The sequence below is a fragment of the Blastomyces gilchristii genome, assembly GCF_000003855.2.
Source record: "Blastomyces gilchristii SLH14081 genomic scaffold supercont1.2, whole genome shotgun sequence".
Classification (NCBI taxonomy): Eukaryota; Fungi; Ascomycota; class Eurotiomycetes; order Onygenales; family Ajellomycetaceae; genus Blastomyces; species Blastomyces gilchristii.
The window spans coordinates 1,173,094-1,197,679 of record NW_003101681.1 but is presented as its reverse complement, the minus strand read 5'-3'; the positions used below and the strand labels follow the sequence as shown (position 1 = coordinate 1,197,679).

At 47.8% G+C, this 24,586-nt stretch overlaps 6 protein-coding genes across 6 annotated transcripts; 5 read left to right on the top strand and 1 right to left on the bottom strand.

The window, feature by feature from the left end:
• Positions 1-203: 203 nt before the first annotated feature.
• Positions 204-1,867, top strand: BDBG_00992 (uncharacterized protein; the record flags this gene model as incomplete). The annotated part of the gene is made up of 3 exons (XM_002628038.2): positions 204-590; positions 707-839; positions 897-1,867. The coding sequence occupies 3 exons, from the start codon at positions 204-206 to the stop codon at positions 1,865-1,867; spliced, it is 1,491 nt and encodes a 496-aa protein (XP_002628084.1).
• Positions 1,868-3,948: 2,081 nt separating this feature from the next.
• On the top strand, positions 3,949-8,364 carry BDBG_00990 (uncharacterized protein). Its single transcript, XM_031720141.1, has 5 exons — positions 3,949-5,188; positions 5,731-6,058; positions 6,186-6,628; positions 6,719-6,888; positions 6,965-8,364. The coding sequence occupies exons 2-5, from the start codon at positions 5,813-5,815 to the stop codon at positions 7,402-7,404; spliced, it is 1,299 nt and encodes a 432-aa protein (XP_031576186.1). The 5' UTR covers positions 3,949-5,188; positions 5,731-5,812; the 3' UTR covers positions 7,405-8,364.
• An 853-nt stretch (positions 8,365-9,217) lies between these two features.
• Positions 9,218-10,824, top strand: BDBG_00989 (plasma membrane zinc ion transporter; the record flags this gene model as incomplete). Its single annotated transcript, XM_002628035.1, has 3 exons — positions 9,218-9,272; positions 9,386-9,595; positions 9,668-10,824. 3 exons carry the CDS (start codon positions 9,218-9,220, stop codon positions 10,822-10,824), a joined length of 1,422 nt encoding a protein of 473 aa, XP_002628081.1.
• Positions 10,825-12,745: 1,921 nt separating this feature from the next.
• BDBG_00987 (C6 zinc finger domain-containing protein) lies at positions 12,746-14,473 on the top strand (the record flags this gene model as incomplete). Its single annotated transcript, XM_002628033.2, has 4 exons — positions 12,746-12,856; positions 12,956-13,102; positions 13,150-13,296; positions 13,757-14,473. The coding sequence occupies 4 exons, from the start codon at positions 12,746-12,748 to the stop codon at positions 14,471-14,473; spliced, it is 1,122 nt and encodes a 373-aa protein (XP_002628079.2).
• Positions 13,885-17,060, bottom strand: BDBG_00986 (acetyl-CoA C-acetyltransferase). The gene is made up of 5 exons (XM_002628032.2): positions 16,521-17,060; positions 16,341-16,390; positions 16,201-16,276; positions 15,612-16,101; positions 13,885-15,528 (listed from the first exon to the last, which is right to left on the bottom strand). The coding sequence occupies exons 1-5, from the start codon at positions 16,583-16,585 to the stop codon at positions 15,010-15,012; spliced, it is 1,200 nt and encodes a 399-aa protein (XP_002628078.1). The 5' UTR covers positions 16,586-17,060; the 3' UTR covers positions 13,885-15,009.
• Positions 17,061-17,139: 79 nt separating this feature from the next.
• BDBG_00985 (elongation factor 2) lies at positions 17,140-20,714 on the top strand. The gene is made up of 4 exons (XM_002628031.2): positions 17,140-17,388; positions 17,470-17,624; positions 17,737-19,968; positions 20,065-20,714. The coding sequence occupies exons 1-4, from the start codon at positions 17,369-17,371 to the stop codon at positions 20,628-20,630; spliced, it is 2,973 nt and encodes a 990-aa protein (XP_002628077.1). The 5' UTR covers positions 17,140-17,368; the 3' UTR covers positions 20,631-20,714.
• The last annotated feature ends 3,872 nt before the right edge of the window (positions 20,715-24,586 follow it).

Here is a 24,586-nt window from a genome sequence, read left to right as displayed (position 1 = left end):
GCATATATGTTGAGCCACTGGCTACTTCTTTCTTGTCCACCCAAGTTATGAAAATTGCCCATGATCTCAACAGCCGTGGCCTTTCTAGCGGTCATTTTGACCAACTGCGGTTCTAGCTTATTGAGGAATACTGGAGGGAGAATGGGAGGTTAGCCATTTTTTGTTGGACAGTTGATCAAGAGACTTTAGTGAAATCCCCGGTTATGAACTGCCACGTATGCGATCGTGGGCCTAACTCCCAGCTTCATCTTCTGTGCCCGACGTGTTCCCGTAACCGGCTCTACTCTCTTCGCTTCGATCATGCCAGGGTTTTATTGGAAAAGGAAGCCATTGGGAAGGAAATCGAAGCTGCAGTGGTGACTAAGAAGACACATAATGCTGAACCTATGGAGGATGGGCGCCCAGGCGACCTGGGATCTCGGCAACGCTCGTCTCGCTGGGCCATCCAAGCAGCCAAAAGTCGTGCTTCGCAGTCGACCGCGAGGACATCGGCGATTTTCGACCAGATAGCTACATTAAGGGAAGAAATAAGAGAAGGGAGAGAAGACATCGCCCATCGCAGATCTTTACTCAAGAAGCGACGATCAGATGTAGAATCGCTACATATCAACTGACAGACCGACGAGCTTCAAGTTTGGCTACGGTGCAAAATAACACCAAGAGAACCGAGCACTTATGGAATAATCTGCATAATAAAACTGCACAGTCTAGGGTTTTCCTGTGTCGCGAGGCTGCCAATCTTTATCGTTTGCGCCAGAGAACGAGGCGGAGAAATGGCGAGCTCGTTGCAGTTTACACCATTGGAGGGGTCAGTATTGTTGATCTCAGGGACCTGAACGGTAAGTGTATCGTAGAATGATATCCTGTTGACCTCAATTGCTAAGCCAAATGTACAGGTGCAAGTCACGTCCACATTACCACGTCCCTTACCTACATCGCCCATCTCTTGGTTCTCGTTTCGCATTACCTCTCCCTCAGGCTACCTGCAGAGATAACACTGCCCCATCGAAATTACCCACTACCCACTATATTTCCGCCATCATCCTCATATTTGTCACAAGAAGCAATATTCCCCGGTACATCGCTTTCTCAATCATCCCCGTCGAGTCCTACAGCTTCTCGGACTACGGACACCAGACCGCCTCCTCGTCCAAGGCCACTCTATATCAACAAATCTTTACCGAAGCTTGCACAAGAAGACCCTGCGGCTTATGGGTTGTTCCTCGAGGGAGTTGGGCTCCTAGCTTGGAACATTTGTTGGGTTTGTCGTACTCAAGGACTGCATGTTGTTGTTGACTCCTGGGAGGATGTTTATGATATGGGCCGTAACTTGTGGACGTTACTTGTTGCACAGCCATCCCAATCGTCAGCCTTCACTAGAGTGTTATCAAACCGGGATAACCACGCAAAACTTCAGGGCTCTGATAAGGATTCCCCCAAACCAACTATCCAGCGAACCAGGTCCTTGTCAATGCTTGGCCATTATTCTCATGGAACGGCACATTCATTCCTTGGAGGCGCGGAAGGAACTGAATTTATGAGAAAATGGAAGCAGCCTTCCACAGCTAAGGTCGTCGACAAGCTGAAATCTGTTCTCCTAGGAGAAATGGCGAGTGCAGAATGGGAGTTGCTCGACAAAACAGAATGGGAGGACGAAGATTCCCAAAAGCATATTCTCCGGGAAGGAGAAGAACCTGCTCCGATGGCTATTAAATCCCCTTCAGCTGTGACGGACGGCGTCCTAAGCGATACCGCGAGCATTGCCACTGCTAAAACACTGGATGAAAACAACCTTGCCGATGACAGCATGACAAACAACCATAAACCAAAGGGGACACGGGGGTGGACCAAGTTAAAGAGTAGATGAAATTACGCTCTCTGTTTTGTCAAGAAGTTAATGTCGCCCTACATCAGCAATGAGTTCGAGCCTATCTGAGCATTTGGGCTAATCCTCGTGAGAGGATTTCCCACCAGGATATTCCTGGATGACATGTGCAAGCCATACCTATGGCAGATGTCCTTTGTATGGATTGGTGTAACGAACTCTCGAAACCATTTCTTAAGCACCTGCCCCTTCGACCTATACAGGATTCGAACTTGATATGACACAATGAAATGATAACAAGGTTATCATTTCAACCCCTCTCTGTATTCCAAAATGGTCTAATAGCTCGCCTTCTTGTCACCAACCCCACCCTACTCCCCACCCATTTTGAGAGGAGACATTCAGTTCCACGACACTAGCGTTTCAGTTACACCTGCCAACCTCGATAGTAGCAATATTGGCAGCTGGAATTAGCAGCGGGAGGAGAAGATGCAGTATGTAGGATCCGAGGAGATAGCCACAGAGCACCCATTTCTTCGGGAAAATTTTGACAGGGGGGCCACGCTGGGATCTACAATAGCATCTAAGCATTTATGCTATTAAGGAAATTGGGTGGGGGTTCCTTATCTATCAGCGGACACAAACAGTTTCCAAATATGATACCAAGGCGCCTCCGAATCAACAGGATCTTTTTTTTTACTTTGGTTTTCAGACTTGTTTAGCAGTTACTTTAGATGAGGTTTGCTGAGTTGGCCACGTTTGGAATGGGTATGGATGTATGTATAATATTAATGAACCATAATAACAAACTATCCAATTATATTGATTTCAATTCAGTTAAGAGAGGGAATAGATGTGTTGAATTCAAGATAGACCAGCTATTGGCAGAAAAGTGCTTAGTAATAATTATTCATTCTTTTACTGGTGAATAGATATAGAAATGAGATATGTACTGTACTTCTAAGATAGTTAGATGATCATGATCATTTCTCTCACAGAATCTCTCAGATGAGTGAGAAACTCTTGGGTTAAATCACATACAAATCAGTCACTCAGTCACAGCCTGGTTTTTCTGCATTGTCCGCATTGTGCAAGTTCTTCAGATTTCAGTATATAGTTGTCAGTAAGTATATATATATTTAACAATAAAATTGACAGAGAGAGCATGGAGTGATTCTGATCATCAGAGAGAATTACTCAAATAGAAAAACAAAATATCACTATATCTACATGCTCTACTCTGTACATGTATAAAGATCAGAAGAGTGACTCTTCATAGAACTAACAATGACTCCAGAATACTGCATATTCACATAACTATCTCTTATTAATGTGATGAAATAATGTGCTCTGATGAATCTATACAGGATAGTAAGGCTGCCTGCCATACTGCCAATTGAACCTGCACACAGAGAAGCAATGGCAGATAAAACAGAAGTTGAGGGTTAAGTTATGATAGGATTTGTCAGAGTGCGGTAACTCAAACTATCGTAACTATGGTAAATGGATAACTTCAGCCAGAGTTTGGGTTGGGTTTGCTAAAAGAAGCTTGATCTATCCTGGTAATGGGCTCCGAGAATTCCTAATGAACCACTCAAGCCTCGTGCTTGAAATAGACGCGGAGGCCCATGCATGTGCTTGTTCCCCTTCTGACATGGATTTCGTCATATCGAACAAACAACGGAAGAATCCAAGTGGTAGTTAACATGGCTGAGCATTATTGTGGTGCAGTGGTGCTGCGGTGCGGTGCTGATTTGGCGAGGCTGTCAAGCCAGTTGAAGCGAAACACATCCCTCTAACGCGCCTAGCCTAGTGCCTTGCTGTTCCTGGCTAGAGGGTCCAAGATTTCGCCAGCTGGGCCGTTGGAACTTGGAAGACATGAAAGTTGCTGATCTTGGTTTTGCTGGCTTGAACACAAGTCGGCTCGCATGATATCCAACCCAGGAATACCCTACGAATAGCAAAAGTGCAGAAAGAAAAGTCAGAATTTCCTCACCATCAGTCAGCCTTCATTTTACAGTTTCGACTGCTAAATGGCCAGATTCTCAAGCATGAGTGCCTTGAATGTACATACATGTACAGTACATTATTACAGTATTATTATTATGTGAAGGTAAAAATAAGAAACGAGAGCACGAGAAAAAAATCCGCGGTTTCGAGAACAAAAAAGTCAGGAATAATAGAAACAGGAAATCCCCACCAAGCAGATAAGAGAAGAGCGTATACCTCAGCCGGACATGAAACATGTCATGCGAACTGGCAGCCGTTATCGATTATTGATATCAATTGGAACAAAAGACATAACTACTGCGTACATGTAGGCGGCAAAACTATCATGGATCCCATAGGGCTCACACCGCATCACATCCCCTCATTCCTACGGAGCAATATTTGTTGCCTGGGTCTGCTGGTGGATAACTAGCTGGTGCCTTCTCCGTGGTACGTCCCGCTCCCGGCCGTCGAGTTCCACGAAGCACTCCTGAGCAACCGCCCAATAACCAGGAACAAAGCAGCCGAAGTAAGTTCAACTCCAACCAGCAACCCGCGACTCCGCGAGGCAGACCCGATCCAAGGCCCCATAACTTATAAGGTTCCACAAGAGTGTTTGTTGTGTCCTGGGCTCCTCCCTGAAGACAAGCAAGGAAAAGGCAGAGAACTCCAGGAGCATCAGTTTGCAAAGAAAATCGGTTGGAAATAAGGTTAGGATGGTCTCTGGGATGAGTCTCGGCCCTGCGCAATTCGTCGTTATCACCCTGCCTAGTCCAGCTTGTGGGATGTTAGCGGGCTTAGTTGGGTGTTAATTTTGCAGGAGTCGAACTTTCGCGGCTCGTGGAGTCGTTGGTCGTAGTCGTTGGCCGCTATCCTCATCCGTTCCCGATCGGAGAGGCGCTTGTATATCTCCCTATCCCATCCTATACTAAAAAAGGGTGCACAGCGAGAGTGGGAATAATGGGCGGATGGATGGGAAAAGGGGGTCAAGCAAGCCGCTATTATTATTATTCCCCTCTTCCCCTTGCTTGGCCCTGTGTCCTCCCAGAGTCAAATTTCCTCCTGGATTTCCAGAATAAAACCCGGCGTGGGCCCTCAACCCGGCCGGCTTCGATCTCCCTCTCTTCCTCCTCTCCTTTCTCTCTCTGTTATCCTGTCTGTCCTACCAAATCCCTCTCTCATTCTTCGTCGCTCATTTTCGGTCGTTGTTTTCCTCACGGATTCAACCCCAGCCATTCTTTATTGTTTTTAATTTATATTCATTACTTTTTATTATTTTTTATATTTTTTTTTTTCGGAATCGAGAATTGGTTTGATTTGACCTGGTTTCTTTCATTTTCGAACAGATCTACAATATCAAAAGGTAGAAAAAAGGTATGTGCGACATCGAGACACGAGACACAATAGTATACAGTACATATTCACAACTTGCCATATTCACTCACAATCTTCAACAATCAATGCTCTTTTTTTGGTCTTTCTATTTCGGCCTTAAACTTGTGTTACTCCTATCACTCCTTTTCCTTTCTTGCCAACTATTACTTCGGCTGGGTTCCCATTCATGGCTTGAGCGAATCCAAATCCATGTTTTATTTATCCTGTCCCTAGGTGGCGCTTATCCAGCGTATCACAACCCAACCATTCGACCCTTCTTGGACCATTCACTCTATTTCACACCCAACGACCCACCAGAACTATATACAAATACCTACAATCCCCCTCCTGATACACAAAAATGATGTTTCCCATTCTGTTCAATCCCTATAATATAAACAACTGTGTCGTACTTTACCATGAAAAAGATCCAATCTCCAATCTCCATTCTCTTAAAGACCTGTCCCGCCCGCAAACCCTGGATGACCTTGTTTTTAACAAGCAAGAAACAAAGACACCTAGAGCTAATTAAAACCATCCAGTGTATAAAACTTATACAAACACTCCGCATCACGTTTCCTTGAAACAACTGGAACAGGAACCGCACATATTTATAAATAAATTATGCGCACCACGTTCGCCGTCGGAGCCGTGCTGGCTGCCACTGTTTCCACCGTCTCTGCCAACGCATGTGCCCCCGGCACCGCCCACGTGCTAGGTGGGAACTGGTACTGTTCTGCTGTCAAGGCCATCACCTATACCAACTTCGGCTCCTCGGGCACCTACAATGAGGTCGTCAGCATGGATGGTGGCGCTTGCTCATCCAGGCCAAAGGGGTATAGCGGATCACTCGCGCCATTGAATGAGGAGGTATGACTGCTTTTCAAAAATCCGGCGGAAAGGGAAATGGGGCGGAACATATACTATATACATATATGTATTTAGTATATTACTCCAAAAACAAAACTGACATTGACCAAAAAAAAAAAAAAAACAGGTCTCCTGGCACTTCCGTGGCCCAGTCAGCCTAAAGCAATTTGCTTTCTATAGCCCCGGTTCCGGTGCACCACCAGAGGGCCGCTACAAGCGTGAAATGAAACCCAGCATCCACGAGCGACGCCACCAGGGCCACCAGCACCTGCACAAGCGGGCCAACGAGAAGCGTGCCGTTGGTGACATGGTCACTGCCACCATCAACGGCCAAGTAGTCTCCTGGGTCAACCAGTATGCTGGTGGGGCCGCCCCTGCTGCCCCGACTCAGGCTCCCGCTTCACCACCAGCTGGAGGAAATAAATACCCGACCAAGAAGCCCGCCCCGGCCATCAACCCGGGTGCTGGTAACTGGGGACGCCAGGGTTATTACAATGCTGAAGTTGGTGTCGCCGATGGACTTACGTTCTTGAACCATCGTGGAGGTGACGGATCTGGTGTTTTTGATTAGTATGTTCATTGTCCAGCTTAATCCCACTCACTGGTGTGGTTACTTTCCCCCCTTAGTTCTTTCTGTTTGGTACTGACTGATTTGCACAGCGATCTTGGGAACTCTCTCTCTTATGCCTCCGAGGACGGCTGCACGGGTTCCGACAGCCCTAAGGTCCTTAGCAACAAGATGATCCCAGACAACGAGGAAATCGTCATCATGACGGACAAGCCGTGCAATGGTGACTGCGGCACCGTCCGTCCCGGCACTGTTGCCTATCGTAAGTTCTCTCGATATTTATGGCCCCCAAGCCCCAAATAATATGTCATAACTGACATGAAAAAAACCCCTCCCAGATGGCTTCGACGGCGACAACAAAATCTTCCTTGCCGAATTCGACATGCCCGTCACCGGCAAAACCGGCTGGAACGAAGACATGCCCGCCGCCTGGATCCTGAACGCCGCTATCCCCCGTACCCTCCAATACGGCAAAGCCGAGTGCTCTTGCTGGAAAACTGGCTGCGGCGAGTTCGACGTCTTCGAGATTCTCGACGCGGGTAACATGCGCGCCAAGTCGACCCTGCACGGCAACATCTCCGGCGGCGACAGCCATTTCTTCGAGAGACCCTCTGGGAAGACCGTGAAGCTTGCTGTTGTGTTTAATGCTGCGGGTAGCTCGGTGCATATTAAGATTCTGGATGATTCCTTTGAGTTTAAGCCGACGCTTGATGGGAAGGAGGTTGAGGCTATGTTGCAGGAGGAGGTGGCGGCTGCGTCGACGTTTGTGTTGTCGTAGATTTCTCTCTGCCTCTTTTTTTTAAACTAATATATTACTTTTGGGTTTGGACATAGTGTTTTTCTCCGCTTCATTAATTTTTTTCCCCTCTTTTTCTCTTTTTTCTATCTCTCCCTTTTTTTGGTTCTCCTGGAAAAGGAGGTGTGTTTATTCATGTTTTGGGTATATGCAGCCTTGCGGGAGGTCAGCGCGCGAGCTCCCGTCACCCAAGAAATAAAGCTGTGAGAAATTAGGAAACGATTGATTGCTGGATACCCCGTCAAACATCCGTTGGAAAAACATTGACCTGCATGTCTTTGGATCGGAAAAAAGTGACGCTCAACCACATGGGCAGGGATTTTGAATAGAGCCTAGTTCATTGTCAATGTTGGTCTCTCGTCCGTTATCCCTGTATCTCCTCTATCCATCCACCCTCTCAACTTCAACTGCTCTCAAACAGGACACCATTTTAGCAACCTTCCTCCTACATGTAAACCAAGCGCTGGATATTTCGCCCATCTTTCCATCCCGCCCACATACATACATGTGCAAAGAAGTCGAAAAATGAATGGAAAAGAAGGAAGAAAAGGATGAAGGGAAGAAACACGTACGAAATAGCGAGAGAAGACCCGCTGTTCCGACCCAGATCTGATATGTCTGTATACTTTTTTTTTTTCTTCTTCCTCTCTTCAAATGCGTTAGCCGCCCCACCTTTTATGCTATATTCAAAATCTCTCCGATATTTCTGCTCCTTATTTCTTGGTCATAATAGCCACTAGTGTATATACATTCACGATACATGGGAATATTTTTTCTTCTTCAGAGGTCCTCACTGGTCTTGAACAGTGGAATGGGTTGGGTTGGTAATATGGTCCTCACATCGTTCATTGGTTCAGGGTTGCTGCGAGATAGATAGAGTGAGGGGCACTTAGAAATGTGTATAACCCCAAGTATTCAGACAATAAAAGATAGTGCTCCGCATTCCATTTATCTGCTCTTCATGTATGTGCATTATCACCATGTTTGTAGTTCGCAGAAATGAGAGATGAAGATGTTTCAAACGACTCCGAGAGTTTTTCCGGCCGAAAACTGGAACACGGTTAGGTATATTGCAACTTACTCCGCACGGTGTCCTCTTCCATGGGTGCGTCTGCTTGGTTTGACACCACCAGGATTAATTGTTTATAGATATATATATGTATATATTTATATATATATATTTTCTCTATTCCACGCGGAGCACCGTACTCTGAGCTTATATATCGTTATTCGTACGGAGTTATATTGCGTCTTCGTCTCGCGCAACTGGGAAAGCGACCTCATTGATCGTACCGCTACCTGGACGATACGACGCCGCAGCCAAGCCGGGCGGAGCCAGTGACCTGCGCAAATAAATACACGGATTGCGGGTGGAGGCAAAATCGAGAGGAGGGCAGGGCAGGGGACCAACCCTGAAACAAGAATCCAACAGGCGATCCTCTGTTTACGTCCGCTTTTCGCTCTGTGCGCAAAGGAGGGGGATGCAACACGAATGACGAGAGACGGCTGAACAAGATATCTTACCTTTTCCTGTTATATTTCTTCGACGGAGTATTACCACCTCTACGTCTACGTACGCCCATCCGGCTAGCGGACAAAGGATACAAGGCACCGGAAATCCTTGGAGGAAGACAGAGGAAGGGCACAAGTGTCGAACGGGTTTCTCAATTTCGTATTTTGTGGCCTCGCGAATCGGCAGAGTACTTCATACTTAAGTGCAATGGAAATTGGCGGAATGAACAGTTTGGGATTTTTGGTTGCAATAACGATAACAACATCTCTTTAGCTTGTAATTATGTTGGCAGCGGGTGATCGTGGTGATGGCAAGGGTCCCGGGGTTTCGATCGGAGGTAGGTTCGGCATTTTCTATAATATTGGACTGCTATAGATGTCCATGGCATAATTGCTATATAGATAGCGATGTGGGAAAGGAACCTTTGACTAAACTATCGACTTCACCTAGGCCCTTCATTAACGAATATTCCCCTTGCGATTCTAAGAGCGGAGCTGGAACGGCGGGGATATGTTGGCATTGACACCAGAGCGGGCGACGACAGCGCAGACGGAAACGCACCAGACGGTTCAACATGCGGCAGCGGTGAAAGGACCGGCACATATAACACTCCGCTGCACGTTGCGGCATTAGTACTTATTTTGGTGCTCAGTACCTTTGGTTAGTTTGTCACGTTATCGTTACAATTGCTCGTTCTACATGCTTCTAATATTTACACTGCTCTATGTCCAGCATGCTCATTCCCGATTATTGCGCGTCGCTTCCCACGCCTGCCGATCCCCCGACACTTCCTCTTTTTATCTAGACACTTCGGCACAGGCGTGTTGATTGCTACCGCCTTCGTCCATCTCCTCCCTACCGCTTTCATCTCCCTAACCCACCCATGTTTACCAAGATTCTGGAACAAGGGATACCCAGCTACCGCTGGCCTAGTCGCAATGGTCGCTGTCATGATCGTTGTGACCATCGAGATGTTCTTTGCTTTAAGGGGTGCAAAACATGTCCATGGCAGTGAATACGATACCCTAATTGATGAGGGGCCCCAATACCATGAGACCAGCTCGATGCCTCTGGTAAATGGCGATAGTCGCGGGGGCGTACATTTAGGAAAAATCCGTAGTACTCCTCACCCACACGAGGATTCTCCCTCCAACCCAGGCTCTTCATCGCCGCACGGTTTGGCTTTGGAGGAAGGGAGCAGTGAGCCAATGCTCCCTAAAACTAGAGGCAGCGAAACACAAGCCGGAGACGATGAAGATCTTGACCTTGAAGAGCTAGACCCTTTCCCAGATACATCCTCCACCTACAACGAGTCCCGCTCCCACCACTACCCCCGCCATAACCACAACCACCACCACCCGTCCTCCCAAACCATAAGCGCCCACGCCGCGCAAAAGCAGCTCCTACAATGCCTACTCCTCGAAGCGGGCATCCTCTTCCACAGCGTCTTCATCGGCATGGCCCTCAGCGTTGCCACTGGCACCTCCTTCCTCGTCCTCCTCGTCGCTATCTCTTTCCACCAGACCTTCGAAGGCTTCGCGCTGGGCGCGCGCATCGCCTCTCTAATTCCCGCCCTGTTCCCCGCATCGTCTCCCAAACCGTGGCTTATGGCGTTTGCCTACGGTGCCACCACGCCCATCGGGCAGGCTATTGGCTTGGGTCTACATAACCTATACGACCCGGCCAGTACAGCGGGATTGTTGATGGTGGGAATGACGAATGCGTTCAGTAGTGGGTTACTACTATTTGCAGGCCTGGTGGAGTTGTTGGCGGAGGACTTTTTGAGTGATAAGAGTTATGAGACTCTGAGGGGGAGGAGTAGGGTTGAGGCGTGTATGGCGGCTGCGGCTGGGGCGTTGCTCATGGCTCTTGTTGGGGCATTTGCTTGAAAGCAGACAAGAAAATGGGGGTGTCCCTATTTTTGGTGTTATTTGTCATTTTCATTTTCGTTTCTATTTTTTGTTTTGATATAAACCGTTCATTCTTATTTTTGAACAATATTCCGCACCACTGGTTGACTTTTGACGGCTGGTTCTCGCTGTACCACATATATATCTTACATATAGACCTCTGAGAGATATATACATATATATGACATATTTTATCCTTTTATTTTCTGCTCTACATATTGACTTGCTCAATTGGATAATGATTTGCCCCTCTTTCGGTCTCCTTTTTTATACTTCTACTCCCTACAAATTTCTCAGAAGTCCCGCGATACCCGTGGCTTTCGTTGGCAAGGATGGATCACAGCAAATTGCTTAGGACCGTTTCCTAAATTAATTTCCTGTTGTCGCATACCTCTCGGCATGCTGTATTACCCAGCCAACCCCATCTCTTACCAGGAGTTCGGAATCGAAGTCCGATCCCCCCCTAAGGATTTTGGGGTCCGGTTTCCTGATGGCTTGATCAATCCCGGCGGCATCTGATATCTTGTTGGGACTTCACAAACAATGAGCTTTTGTTGAGCAGGTGAGTATCAACGCATGTCTTTTCAACCATGTAGTACCAGTACCAATTTACATTCCAGTCATAAAGTTCTCACTAATGGCCCCTTTCCAAAACAAGGAGTCCAACTTCGAGGCAGATTAAACTATAGCACCCCTTGATATTCCTTCGGATGGCTCCTTGGCAGGCTCACCGCTCCAGCCCTATGTTAAAATAGTAAATAATCTTCCGCCAGGCGAAAAATGGCGGGCCTCATATCCAGTTCAATCCACCGGCAAAATGCCCCTATGTTGCCGGCAGTTGAAACTCTAGGTTCTCCACGCTGTGGATTCTTCAACGCCACGGGGATATACCCCAAGCTCCGCGGACCTTTTATCCCAATAATCATGGGCCCCTATCCTAAAAACCTGAACTGAATAGTGAATCTGCTCACCAACATAATATGCGTCTCGACAATTAGAGCCCAACTAGTCAGTGGTTCAAGAAAGAAGAATTTGTGCTTTGGCTTGTCAGCATGCCACTTTCGGAGCGCCAGGATGCTCACGAGCCGGCTCACTCGTGAAAAAGACATGAAGACCATCTCATCTATATACCCTCGCCTGCCTGCAATATAAGGTTGCTTGCTAGGATTGATGTGATATAGTGATATACGGTTCATATGTTGAGGATTGATCATTGCTGGTCAAGAGTTCACCCTGAGGCTCGGTTCTACATCCATTGGATTGAGACTACAACTCCGACTTTGCTCATCCTGTGCACCACCCATCGGTATCAAAAGTTAGTGATGTATCTGGCATTCGGCTGACAGCAAAGAAAAAGCTTAATTTTCACCCTTTCCTGTAACTACGGATTAAGCATAAACCCCGCGTTTCGTTGCAGCTCGAGTCAGCAGCGGAGGACAATCAAATATTTAACGCGGGCTAGTACACCAGCTAGAATATTCGATTACCAATGCCATGAATGAGGGCGAGCTAGAAGCCAGAAGCTGAACAGGGCGTTTTTAGTAGTTATCTTTTGAAAACCCAGCTAGCTGTGCAGGTCAGAACTTTGACTCTCCTCCGCGACCCCCAGGCAGAGAGGAGCTTGTCTGGGAGTGGACAGGTTACAAAGCCCCATAAGGTCCACTTATCCATGGCGTGGAGATACCGCTCAGACTATTTAAATGCTGACATGGCAATGGAAAATGGCCCCGAAGCCAGCCCCTGTCTTTTTTTTTTTCAGTCAGAACAAATACGCTAAGTTCTGCATATATCGGAGGGGGGCGGGAAAGGAAAGCAGCATCTAATATAACATGCCATAACGCACTCAGTTGACGGGCATGAGTAGAACCAACAGCTTTTTCCTCGATAACTACCATGGCAAATGTCGCAAATGACTCCTCACCACAGGCTACGGTTCCGACCATCAACAGGAAACCCCATACCAAATCCCGAACGAACCGGCTGCTATAGCTGTAAAGCTCGGAGAGTAAAGGTACGCGAATATCCATCCCTACAGGACAGGACATATTTCTACAATTTTCAACCATTTTCTTATTGAATGTATATCTTACCTTTTCTATCTATACAAAAGTGCCCCGAAACACGACCAGCATGCGACAATTGCATGTTAAGGCAGCTCGATTGCGTTTATCCCTCGCTGTTCAAATCACAATCACACCAATCACACCAACCCCACCGTCGTCTGCAATCAAATTATAACGACAAGAATTATGTCCCTGTTATGCACTATACAAGGCCGCCAATGCTGCCTCCACTAGCTATCAGGCCAGCTCCCGCGCCGCCGCAGTTTCCCCCTTTTTCACAATGGACGATATGCGCTTCTTCCACCATTATTTGACTGCGGGCTATCCGTATTTGCCAGATGGCTGTGATACAGTGTGGATTACTGAGATACCCCTTCTCGCCCACCAGGTAAATATGTGCAGTACACACATATGTGTGTATTTATATACATGTGTCCATAACTTCTCGCATCCCTCCCATACATGACTATCCAAGCTGACTTCTCAAAAGCACGAATTCCTTATGCACGCCATCATCTCCTTGGGCGCCTCGCACCTCTCCCTTGTCGCCATGCACCTCTCCCTTGTCGCCATGGCCGGTTCAGGCCTTGAGGAAATGCACGGTTACTCAACCATGCTATCCCATCGCGGCCTCGCTCTCCGCGGTCTCCAACAATCAATAGACGAGCACGCACATGCCGGCCTTCCCACCGCGTCCACCATGCCAAACATCCCCAAACTCAACGCCATGTTTGCAACCTGCTACGCTCTGATGACGCAATCATCCCACCTGCGTGACGGCTTTACTGACTTCCTCATTCTAATCCGCGGCTCCGGACCCCTAACGGGCCACATCGCAGCCATAACAGGCCTCGACCGACCGCAACGCCCTACTCCTAAGCCTGAAAGAGGGCTTCGACCCGCGCACGCGCACGCGCTTCTCACACCTGACCCTCACCAGCAACGACGACGCTGAGGATCTCGACGATGACCCTGGCGACGCTATCGACATGGGCATTAATATGTGCGTTGTCAAGCGCTTTGCGGATGCATTGAGGGCATTGATTCCACTCCTACAGCACGAATGTCACCAGAACTATCACGCAGCCATCCTCGATGCTGCCGAGGCATTGCAGCGACGAGCGTGGGTCGATGCATTCAATTCGTTCCAGAAGACGTATGTGGTCCTGTGCACCATTGACGAGGTCAGTTTCCAAAATTACATCATCTCGCCATCCGTGAGAGGCGCGGGGGCGGGAACCGGGCGGAGGCCAAAGTGGGAGGGGGAGGTGGAGAAGAATGCGATGTTCCTGCTTTTGTTCATGTACCTCACGGCATTGAAGGTGGCGATGTGTCCGATCATTTGGCGCGTGATACCTGAGCGGGCACTGTTTCCGCAGATGATATTGCCGCAGGTGAGCTGGTTGATAGACATTAGTGCGCGGATTTCGCCGGTGCTACGTGGGCATGTGGTGCTGCCGTTGGAGGTTATCACGAGGGTTGGGGCTGAGTATGGGGTGTTCAAATCGGTATTTGGGGAGCGGGTGAGAGAGGAGTTGACTGTGAGAGCGGAGGAGATGGGGTAGGCTGGGCTGTATGATGGGAAATATATGGATATACCTAGGTAGACAGATCCATGTCTATATGTGGAGTGTATAAATGTAACTTGTCGCCTAGTTCATACTCTTCCCCCTTTCAAATTTGTACCTTGATATATATACATACTTTCTTGTAGGCGGAAATCTGTCAGTTAATTTTTTAGTGATGAATGGTTATATCCATCATTTTATTTCGGAAATTTTTAGTTTGCATAACAAGTGATATGAGTCCCACGCATACGTACAGTTTTCCCCATATGAGAGAAACTATACAAAACAATACATAGGAATCATTTATTTCAAATTGATTGGTCTGTGAAATGTTCTTTTCCACGAGTGAAAAAAAGGGGGCTTATATATATATATATAGAGAGAGAGAGAGAGAGAGAGATATGCGTGTGCCACAAAAATAAAAGTAAGTCAGTGTACTTACTTTGTGGGGACGGCTATCAGGGAATTTGTGCTTTGAAAAAGAGGGACATAATTCTCCTTCATCCCCACCCTCAACAAACCCATCTGCAAACCTACTGCAAAGACTCAACAACTAATGCACTAGCACCACCCCCTCCATTGCAGATACCTACACATCCCAATTTCCCCTTCTTCTCCTTCAACACACCCAACAGGGTCGCTACAATACGCGCACCGCTGGCACCGAGCGGGTGTCCTAGCGCAACCGCGCCGCCATGCATATTAACCTTGTCTTCGCTCAGACCCAGGAGTTTAAGATTAGCCAGCGCAACCACGCTAAACGCCTCGTTGATCTCGAAGGCGTCGATGGCGTCCTGCGCGACGCCGGCGTGCTTGAGCGCCTTGGGGATGGCGAGGGAGGGGGCAGTGGTGAATTTGCTAGTTGCTTTGGCGGCGTCACCCCAGCCGAGAATCTTGGCTAGGGGTTTGATGTTGAGCTCCTTTAGCTTGGCTTCGGAGACGAGAACGACGGCTGCGGCACCGTCGTTTAGTGGGGAGGAGTTGGGGGCAGTTACAGTGCCGGTGCCGGGGATGAAGGCGGGTTTAATGGCGCGGAGCTTTTCAGGGTGGAGCTGTGAGGTGGAAGAGAGGGTTAGTATATATTTTTTCTTAGTGATGGGTTATATTCCGGAGTTAAGGCTTCCTGAAAACGTACGTTCTTTGGTTCCTCGTCTTTATCAACAACAACACCGGGCTTGCCTCTGAAACCGGGGATTTCAATAGGGGCAATCTCCCCAGCCAAGAATCCAGCTTTTTGAGCAGCTTGCGCACGCTCATATGATCTGATGGCATAGTCATCTTGTTGTTCTCTGGTGATGCCATGATCAGCAGCACATTCTTCAGCTTGTAGGCCCATGATCTCATTCTTTGACGCATCAGTGAGGCCGTCCCTCATGATACCGTCCACCATGTTTTGGTGACCGTATTTCGCACCGGTGCGCATGTTGGTGATGTAATGGGGGGCGTTGGACATGGATTCGGTGCCTCCAGCAACAACGATATCGGCGTTGCCAGTCATGATGGTCTGCGCCCCTAGGATAATGGCTTTGAGGCCTGAGGCGCACACTTTGTTGACTGTTGTGCAGACGGTGGACTCAGCGAGTCCTGCGCCGAGAGCGCATTGTCTTGCAGGGTTTTGTCCCACACTGTGAGATATGAAATTAGTATATGATATACATATACATCCAATTGAAGGTAATAATAATATGTGAAGGATATATGGGATTGAGTGGGGGTTTGTTTACTTTGCGGAGAGGACGTTTCCGAAGAAGACTTCCTGGACATCACTGGGCTTGATCGCAGGCACCCTCTGAACGGCAGCTGCGCGGGGTCCAAAGTCAGCTTTGGTTATACAATCTGGACCAAGAATAGTAGATTAACTTACCCTTGATGGCGTGAGAGCCGAGTTGAGGTGCTGTTAAGCTAGAGAGAGACCTAGATGGAGGGGCAACGAAACGTCAGCATGTTGCACCATACCCCACATATTGAGATAGCTAAGAAACAGTCGAATTGTTCGATGACCATTGCAATGCATGCTGCAACTATTTAGAAACTCTCTACTTACCCTAGAAAAGAACCCACGGGGGTTCTCGCGGAGGCGACGATATAGACAGGAGGGAGAGAAGACATGGTTTAGACTATATCGGCGGCGGGGGTTGCTCTGGGATGCGATGTATTACAGCACGATGGATCCACGGAATGGAGCGATTGGTAGAGGAAGCAGAAGAACGAAGCTGATAGAGAACAACACGAAGGCACAAGAGAAGAAAATTCACAGATTGGCAGCAAGTAAGATGTAAAAGAAGCGTTGCCTGTTGGCGGTAAAATAGGTGAGGGTTGTTATTTAACTTAACTTAATATAACTAGTGAGGGAGGAGAGCGACAAAGTTAAGTTACATAAGTTACATGCAATATTTAACGCCGAGAACAGTGTTTATACATACATATATATTGCGGAACAATAGGGGTTAAGTAGGCAGCAACGTTTCTCCTTTTTATTTTTTGCTTTTATCTTTGTATTCCATTTTCAATTAAGCTATTTGATTTATTATTTTGTCCGTATCCAAGTTAGCAGCTGTATGGAGTATGGAGTAGTCTGTCCTTGATCCGCTGCCACTAAAAAGTAGCTGTGTATTTTTTTCTGTTGGTGCCTGAGGCTATTTAATATTAACGTAGTTACATAGTAAATATCCAGCTAAGAAACCTTCTGTCCACCGCAAGCTTCCACGCCAAAACCCAGTCAAAGCACCAACCTCTGCTTTCCCCGCCAACCCCATTGCTGCGATTTATAAAAGCAATATTGTGAGATATTGTATTACACTTCTTCTACAAAGCAACCGGTGCTCGCGAAATGATTCATTCCGTCAAGTAATCAGACCGCGCGCTTCTTTGCATCAATCTGCTGCAGCCATCATGGATGATCTTTACGACGAGTAGGTGCTTTTCACTTTCAAGGCAGCAGCGTTTCAGCAGCTCCTCTACCAGGGTCGCGCTAACGGTTTTGTGTTGCGCAGGTTCGGGAACTACATTGGGGAGGCTGAGGAATCGGAAGATGAGCTTAGGCATGGTGAAGCTCGTCCAGACGCTTACGCCTATGACCTCGAGTCGGAGGAAGGTGAAGAGGCCGGAGAAGGAGTCGCTCATGACCAGCAATTGATGGAAATAGATGGTAATGATCACATATATGCATGCGGAATTGAACACATCCTTGTTGTCAGTTTTATCGGACATTGTATATTGGATTTTTGAGCGCTGACATGGATATCGCAAAATCAATACAGAACAAGGTCCTTCGAATGCGGTCATCCTACATGAAGATAAACAATATTACCCAACGGCCCAGCAGGTGTATGGTGAAGGCGTGGAAACACTTGTCGAGGAGGAAGATGCGCAACCGCTCACCCAGCCCATCATCGCGCCCGTCCAGCAGAAGAAATTCGCGGTCCAGGAGGCGGATCTGCCGTCCGTTTTCTATTCTCGCGAATTTATGACCGACCTCCTAAATTTCCCTGACCAAACCCGAAACATCGCCCTTGCCGGTCATTTGCATCATGGAAAAACCGCGTTTATGGATACCCTGGTAATGCAGACGCACGATCTGTCAGAACGGCTGGATAAAAGGATTGGGAAGCGGAAGGATGAGCAACTACGATATACGGATGTCCATTTTGTCGAGCGGGAACGGGGCTTATCTATGAAATCTGCGCCCATGAGCTTGGTATTACAAGGCACCCGCGGGAAATCGCATCTATTCAATATTATTGACACACCCGGGCACGTAAATTTCGTCGACGAGGTTGCCGCTGCGTTCAGATTGGTCGATGGTGTTGTCCTGATAGTTGACGTGGTTGAAGGGGTCCAGATCAATACGGAGCAGATAATCAAGTATGCTGTGCTAGAGGATTTACCTCTCACGCTGGTTGTGAACAAGATGGATCGGCTCATCCTCGAACTGAAACTTCCACCTACAGACGCTTATTTCAAATTGAAACATGTCGTCGAAGAAGTGAACACTATAATTGAGCGGACTCTACCAGGCCAAGGTGAAAAGAGAAGATTGAGCCCAGAGAAAGGGAATGTCGCTTTCGCCTGCACTAGCATGAACTGGTGCTTCACGTTGCAATCTTTTGCCAAGATGTATGCCGACACCTACCCGGGCATCGATATTGCAGAATTTGGCGCCCGCCTCTGGGGTGATATCTTCTTTAATCCTAAGAGCAGGAAGTTCACCCGCAAGGGCGTTGAAGAACAGTCGAAACGGACTTTTGTCTACTTCGTTTTGGAAACTATCTACAAGCTTTTTTCTCACACCATTTCCGAGAGCCCGGAGGACCTTAAAGAGACTCTAGCAACCCTGGGAATCTTCCTAAAGCCTTCCCAGCTGAAATCGGATGCAAAGGTCCTACTAAAGCTCGTTTGCGAACAATTCTTTGGACCTGTTGACGGGTTCGTTGACATGGTGGTCCAGCACATCCCCTCGCCTAAAGAGGGGGCACAGAAGATGCTCGAAAAATACTACACTGGGCCTCTGGATACAAAAGTTGCGGCATCAATGTCAGCATGCGACCAGGACGGACCTTTGGTAATCCAGGTCACAAAACTATACAGTACACCGGATGCATCAAAGTTCGACGCCTTTGGTAGAGTCATGAGTGGTATTGCTCGACCGGGTCAGCAAGTACGAGTTTTGGGCGAGGGATACACCATTGACGACGAGGAGGATATGGTCATTGCCACAATAGCGGATACGTGGATCGCAGAGACCAGATACAACATCCCTACGAGCGGTGTCCCTGCCGGAAACTGGGTACTTCTATCTGGGGTTGATAACTCCATAGTGAAGACCGCTACGCTGGTTCCCTTGAAACTTGAAGATGATGAGGACGCTTATATCTTCAAGCCAATAAAACACATGACCGAATCCGTTTTCAAAGTTGCAGTTGAGCCCATCAATCCTTCTGAACTCCCCAAGATGCTCGAGGGCCTTCGAAAAATCAACAAGAGCTATCCATTAATATCTACGAAGGTCGAGGAATCTGGTGAGCACATTGTGCTAGGAACGGGAGAACTTTACATGGACTGCGTCCTCCATGACCTCCGCCGCCTCTACGCAGAGATGGAACTTAAGGTCTCAGACCCCGTCACCCGTTTCTGCGAGACCGTCGTCGAAACATCAGCCATTATGTGCTACGCCATGACCCCCAACAAGAAAAACAAAATCACAATGATCGCAGAGCCTCTAGATGATGGGATTGCAGAAGACATCGAAAGCGGACGGGTCAGCATACGCGACCCTATTCGCAGAGTCGCCCAGTTTTTCGAACAAAATTACGACTGGGATAAGTTGGCTGCGCGGAGTATTTGGGCATTTGGCCCTGAGGAAATGGGTCCTAATATCCTCCAGGATGACACTTTGCCGTCTCAAGTAGATAAGAAGCTATTAGGGACGGTGCGAGATTCCATACGGCAGGGTTTCAGCTGGGGAACTCGAGAAGGACCCCTATGCGAAGAACGTAAGTCAAGGACTATGTCTCCACTCCCATCTCTAAATAATAAAAAAACCAACCTACCATTCCAGCGCAAAATCTAACCAATCTCCCCTACCCTAGCAATCCGCAACACCAAATTCAAACTGACCGACATCTCCCTCGCCGACCAAGCCATTTTCCGCGGTGGTGGCCAAATAATCCCCACAGCCCGCCGCGCCGTCTACTCCTCCTTCCTCATGGCCTCCCCACGCCTCATGGAACCCATCTACACCTGCGCCATGACAGGTCCCGCCGATTCCGTCGCTGCCATCTACACCGTCCTCTCCCGACGGCGCGGCCACGTACTCTCCGACGGCCCCATCGCCGGTACACCACTGTACGCCGTCCGCGGCCTAGTCCCTGTCATCGACTCATTTGGCTTCGAGACGGATCTGCGCATACACACGCAGGGCCAGGCGACGGTAAGCCTTGTCTTTGATAAGTGGAGTGTCGTGCCGGGGGATCCGTTGGATAGGGAAGTGAAGCTGCGGCCATTGGATATGGCGAGTGCGATGGCGACGGCGAGGGATTTTGTGCTTAAGACTAGGAGGCGCAAAGGTTTAGCGGAGGATGTGAGTGTTAGTAAGTTTTTGGAGCCGGAGCTTTGGAAGGGGTTGAGGGAGAGTGGGGTTTTGGGGGAGGGGTAGTGGTTAACAGATTTTTCTTTTCTTTCTTTCTTTCTTTTTTCTTTTTTCTTTTTTTTTTCTTTTTATTTTTCGATCTTTTTGGCCCGGGGTTACTATTTTCTTGTTTGCTTCAAGGTAGCTTTGATATGTTAAGAAATATTTCATTTTGGTTGGGTTGCAGGTATTTATGTATAATTAAGGTAGGGGTTGATTTATATTTGTGGGCAAGAAAAGAAAAGCATTGAATGAAACCCAAATGGTATAATGTATAGAATTTTAGATATGAAATAAATAATCCCGGTTTCTGTCAGAACACATCCGGGCATGGGAGATACTATGTCATATCATTCATCTCATTCTCCCTCTCCCAATCGAAAGCATGCAATCCAAATTCCTTCCCACAGCAACAAAGCAAATAGATAAGAAATGAAGAAACCCCAACGCCATCCAATCTCTATATGAAAGAGCCGATAACACAACGCCCTCCCTCGGGAAGTAAGAAAATAACCCCTATGCCCAATAGAAAAGAAGACAAAACCCCCAATCCTCACTCACTGACAAGTCTCCAACATCTTCCCAATAACCCCCATAAGCGTCCCATTCTCCAACGCAGCCGCAACCCGCTCCTTATCCGCAAGCTGCTTATTCACCTCGTCCGCCGTACTATGCGTGCCCTCCTTGATGCGCACATCGACGCGGAAGCGCGGGGGCAACGACTGCTCCAGCCGCACACGCACACCTAGCCCGATCACCGTGGCAAGGGAGCAGTGGGTTATTGTAGGCGTTATGAGGACGGAGACGGTGCGGAGGGGGGAGTCGGGGTTGCTGGGGAGGGAGGGCTTGATGGAGATGTCCGGGAGGGAGACGACGGCAAGGGCGCCGAGGGATATGGGGTGTTCTGGGTCGGCGATGGTGGCTATTAGGTCTGTGGGAGGGGGAGGGTTGTGTTTGGTTAGTTTTGGGAGTTGGGTGTATTATTATACAGTATGGGTGGGGAAAGAAGGGGAGGGGGGAGGGGGGAGGTGTAGGTACCGTATATTTCCTGCTCGTCGATGGGCTCTTCCATTAAATCATCACTGTCGCTTTCGGATTCAGAGGAGCTGCCGTTAATGTAGCTTGTAGCAAAGGGATCGTGGAGAAGAGTTGAGGTGGGTTGGAGTTCATGGGCAAAGATTCCGCCGTTATACTGTGACTCTGCTTTTGCGGCGGAGTGGCGGGATTTTTGTTGGCGGGTTGGGAGGTCCGCTGCACTGAGGATTGTGGGGTTTGAATTTTGCATGGCCATTTTTGTAGTCGTTTGGAACTCCTTTCCTTTTGTAGTCTCTTCTGTGCTTTTTGTGTAGGTGATGTAGTGATGTAAACTGGGACGATCTGGGTTCCGGATATGTTGCGGGGCGGAATATTAGAGTCGGGAAGTGTTCTCAGCCAATAGGAGATCCGGGACCATCATGCTGCTTCACGTGACTACTCTGCGTGTTGGAGGTAATCTATCTAAGGTGAAACTATCCATATATAAGTTGGGTGGCACGTGATTAGGGTAGATGCAGTAATCACCAACACTGCGGAATTGTTAACTACGGATTAGTTAAATATACCTGAAACATCACTGTATGAAACGGATTTCTATGCGACCCGCCATTGAGTTTACTAAAACATCGCAAATTTCTAGAGAGGTAATAATGATAGAAGAGAACTTCAGCTCCTGCCATCGAAATCATGCATGTCTCAGCAGGCCGATTGAGCATCTACTATTATTGCCCCTGAATGAAGTGCGCTTCAACTTTTGTTGGATCATGGGGCAAAATGATGAACAACCCACCGCAGCTCTCCATGGACATACCTAGGAATCGGCAAATGCTACTAAACAGTTCCCTCCCCTTTTTTTCAAGAGGAACATCCAGGGCTGTCAAAAAGCCATTCTTTTTTATGCCAGTTGTTCCGCCACCTCAAGCATCCCACTCTTGGAATCCATCTGAAGACCAGGCTTCCCTTCAGAGCAGCCTGTCCAGCCAGCGCATCCCTCTTCACATTGTCTGAAAGGGCCTCTGCAAGATATCAGGGATGGCCCCTTAACGTCCGTCCCTACTAGGATATAAGCTCATATTCCTAGTCCCCACCACTGATAGACCACATTAATAGCTAACAATGAGCCTAGAGAGCGAGGCGTCGGCATGAGGGGCACGGATGATTCAGTTAGTGAGCATTCATCATGCTGGGCTGGGCAAGACGGTCCATGGATTGTTAAGGTTTTGCAAAGACTGGACGACTGTGTGGAATATTGCTATCCTAGCTCACCAAATTTCGCTTTTGCTTCTGAAGTAAATGTGCGGGCCTTTTAAACAAAATGGAAGGCCGTGGCGGACGTGCTACTGAAGTTAGAAAACTAATGGACATTTCGTCTGGCTCGGCCCTTACATGTTTCATCGCATTGTGCAGACTCAGAAGTGTAGGCCCCCCTCCCTCGACACCCAGTAAGCACTAATAGAAGTTTAGATTAACAAAATTATGAGAGCCCGCGAGCTCTGCGATTCCTTCACGTCAGGCACCTTGTTTAAGAAGTGGGTTCCTGTCTGTGTACGACGGGAGCGTTGTTCCAAGGTTTCTATTCTTGAGCAAGTGGCAGTAGTTAGCCGGAAACTAGAATACCCTCTGATCCAGTGATCCACCGGAGTTCTTCCCCTATTACGGGAGCATGGGAGCTAGTTAGTTAGCTTTGTGAAGGTATTTCAGGTTGGCTTCGGCATTGTGTGTAACGGCTGTGATGGGATTACTCTTTTTCCATTGAGGGAAAGTGAAATAAGCCCCTCATCTTTGGCTGAAAATGGGGCGGCAAAACTTGGAGGCAATTAGGATATAACATTTGGTAATGGCAGACCGAACTTTGATGTTTTAATCTCACACGGGTATAAAACCAAGGCACGCTTTTGTGTGCAGGTGAAACTTTGGAGATTCGTATAACTTCGCAAGTTTCCTTTTTGGGTGCAGCCGACCCTCGGCCTGCACGCTGACATACAGACATTCTTAGGCAAATCTTAACTAACTAGCGCGCCCTAAATGATGACAGCAGGCGGAGACAAGGGGGAAAATCTCTATAGGAGAAAATTAGAACGCTTCTGAGAGTGGCGGTAATGGATTCTGGCGATGTTCTTGGTGAGACTGAACCTAATTCAGGGAAGCTCTACAGCGACGAACATTACTCATTAAGCAGAAACACGGAGCTGTTCGGGAGCAGGGGATAGATAGGAGGAAGGCATGGTGATATAAATATGGATTGAAGATGCCAACCTCAAAAAGATGAGTCGGAAATGACTAAGGACTTATAATTTAATCATCTCCTGGATTCTCCATAATTTCCCTGATCCCATATGAATATGTCCCTTTAGCATCATGATATTCTATGCAAGAGGAGTGCTATCGAGCCTTTGACTGGCAAAGGGTCCCCGGTGTTTCGGAAGAAAGCTTTTGAGCTTGAATCGAGACCTCATCAGATTATTTCTGCGGCCAGGATGCTCAGGGTTGAGACTATATAATATTCCACATTCGGAGATGCTCACTAAAGGGGACCAGCGCTGCATAGGTCATGTTTGTTCAACATTGATAGAGCAAACGTCTATGGAGCCTCGTGAAAATATGCCGTACGGTGAGGATTAAAGTAATGGTCAAATCAAACAGGAATTGTTTCATAGGTCAGTGATGATTTTTTGTTTATTTCCTTTTTAGCTCGAGTCTGTTTTTCAGAAAGCTGCTTGGGAGAGATTCCTAGTTGGCTCAGGGAATTGCTGAAACACCTATCTACTACCATAACGTATTTCAAGCGCCAAGTGTGCATTGACATAAAAATAGCGACAGCGACAGCAACGGAAGGTTGTAGAGAGAGAATTGTCGATATGAGGTTCAATAACACCTACACGTAACCGTGATTTGTTCCAAAAATTCCCGACAATTTAGATTAGGGTAGGGGCATATCTTTGTGGATG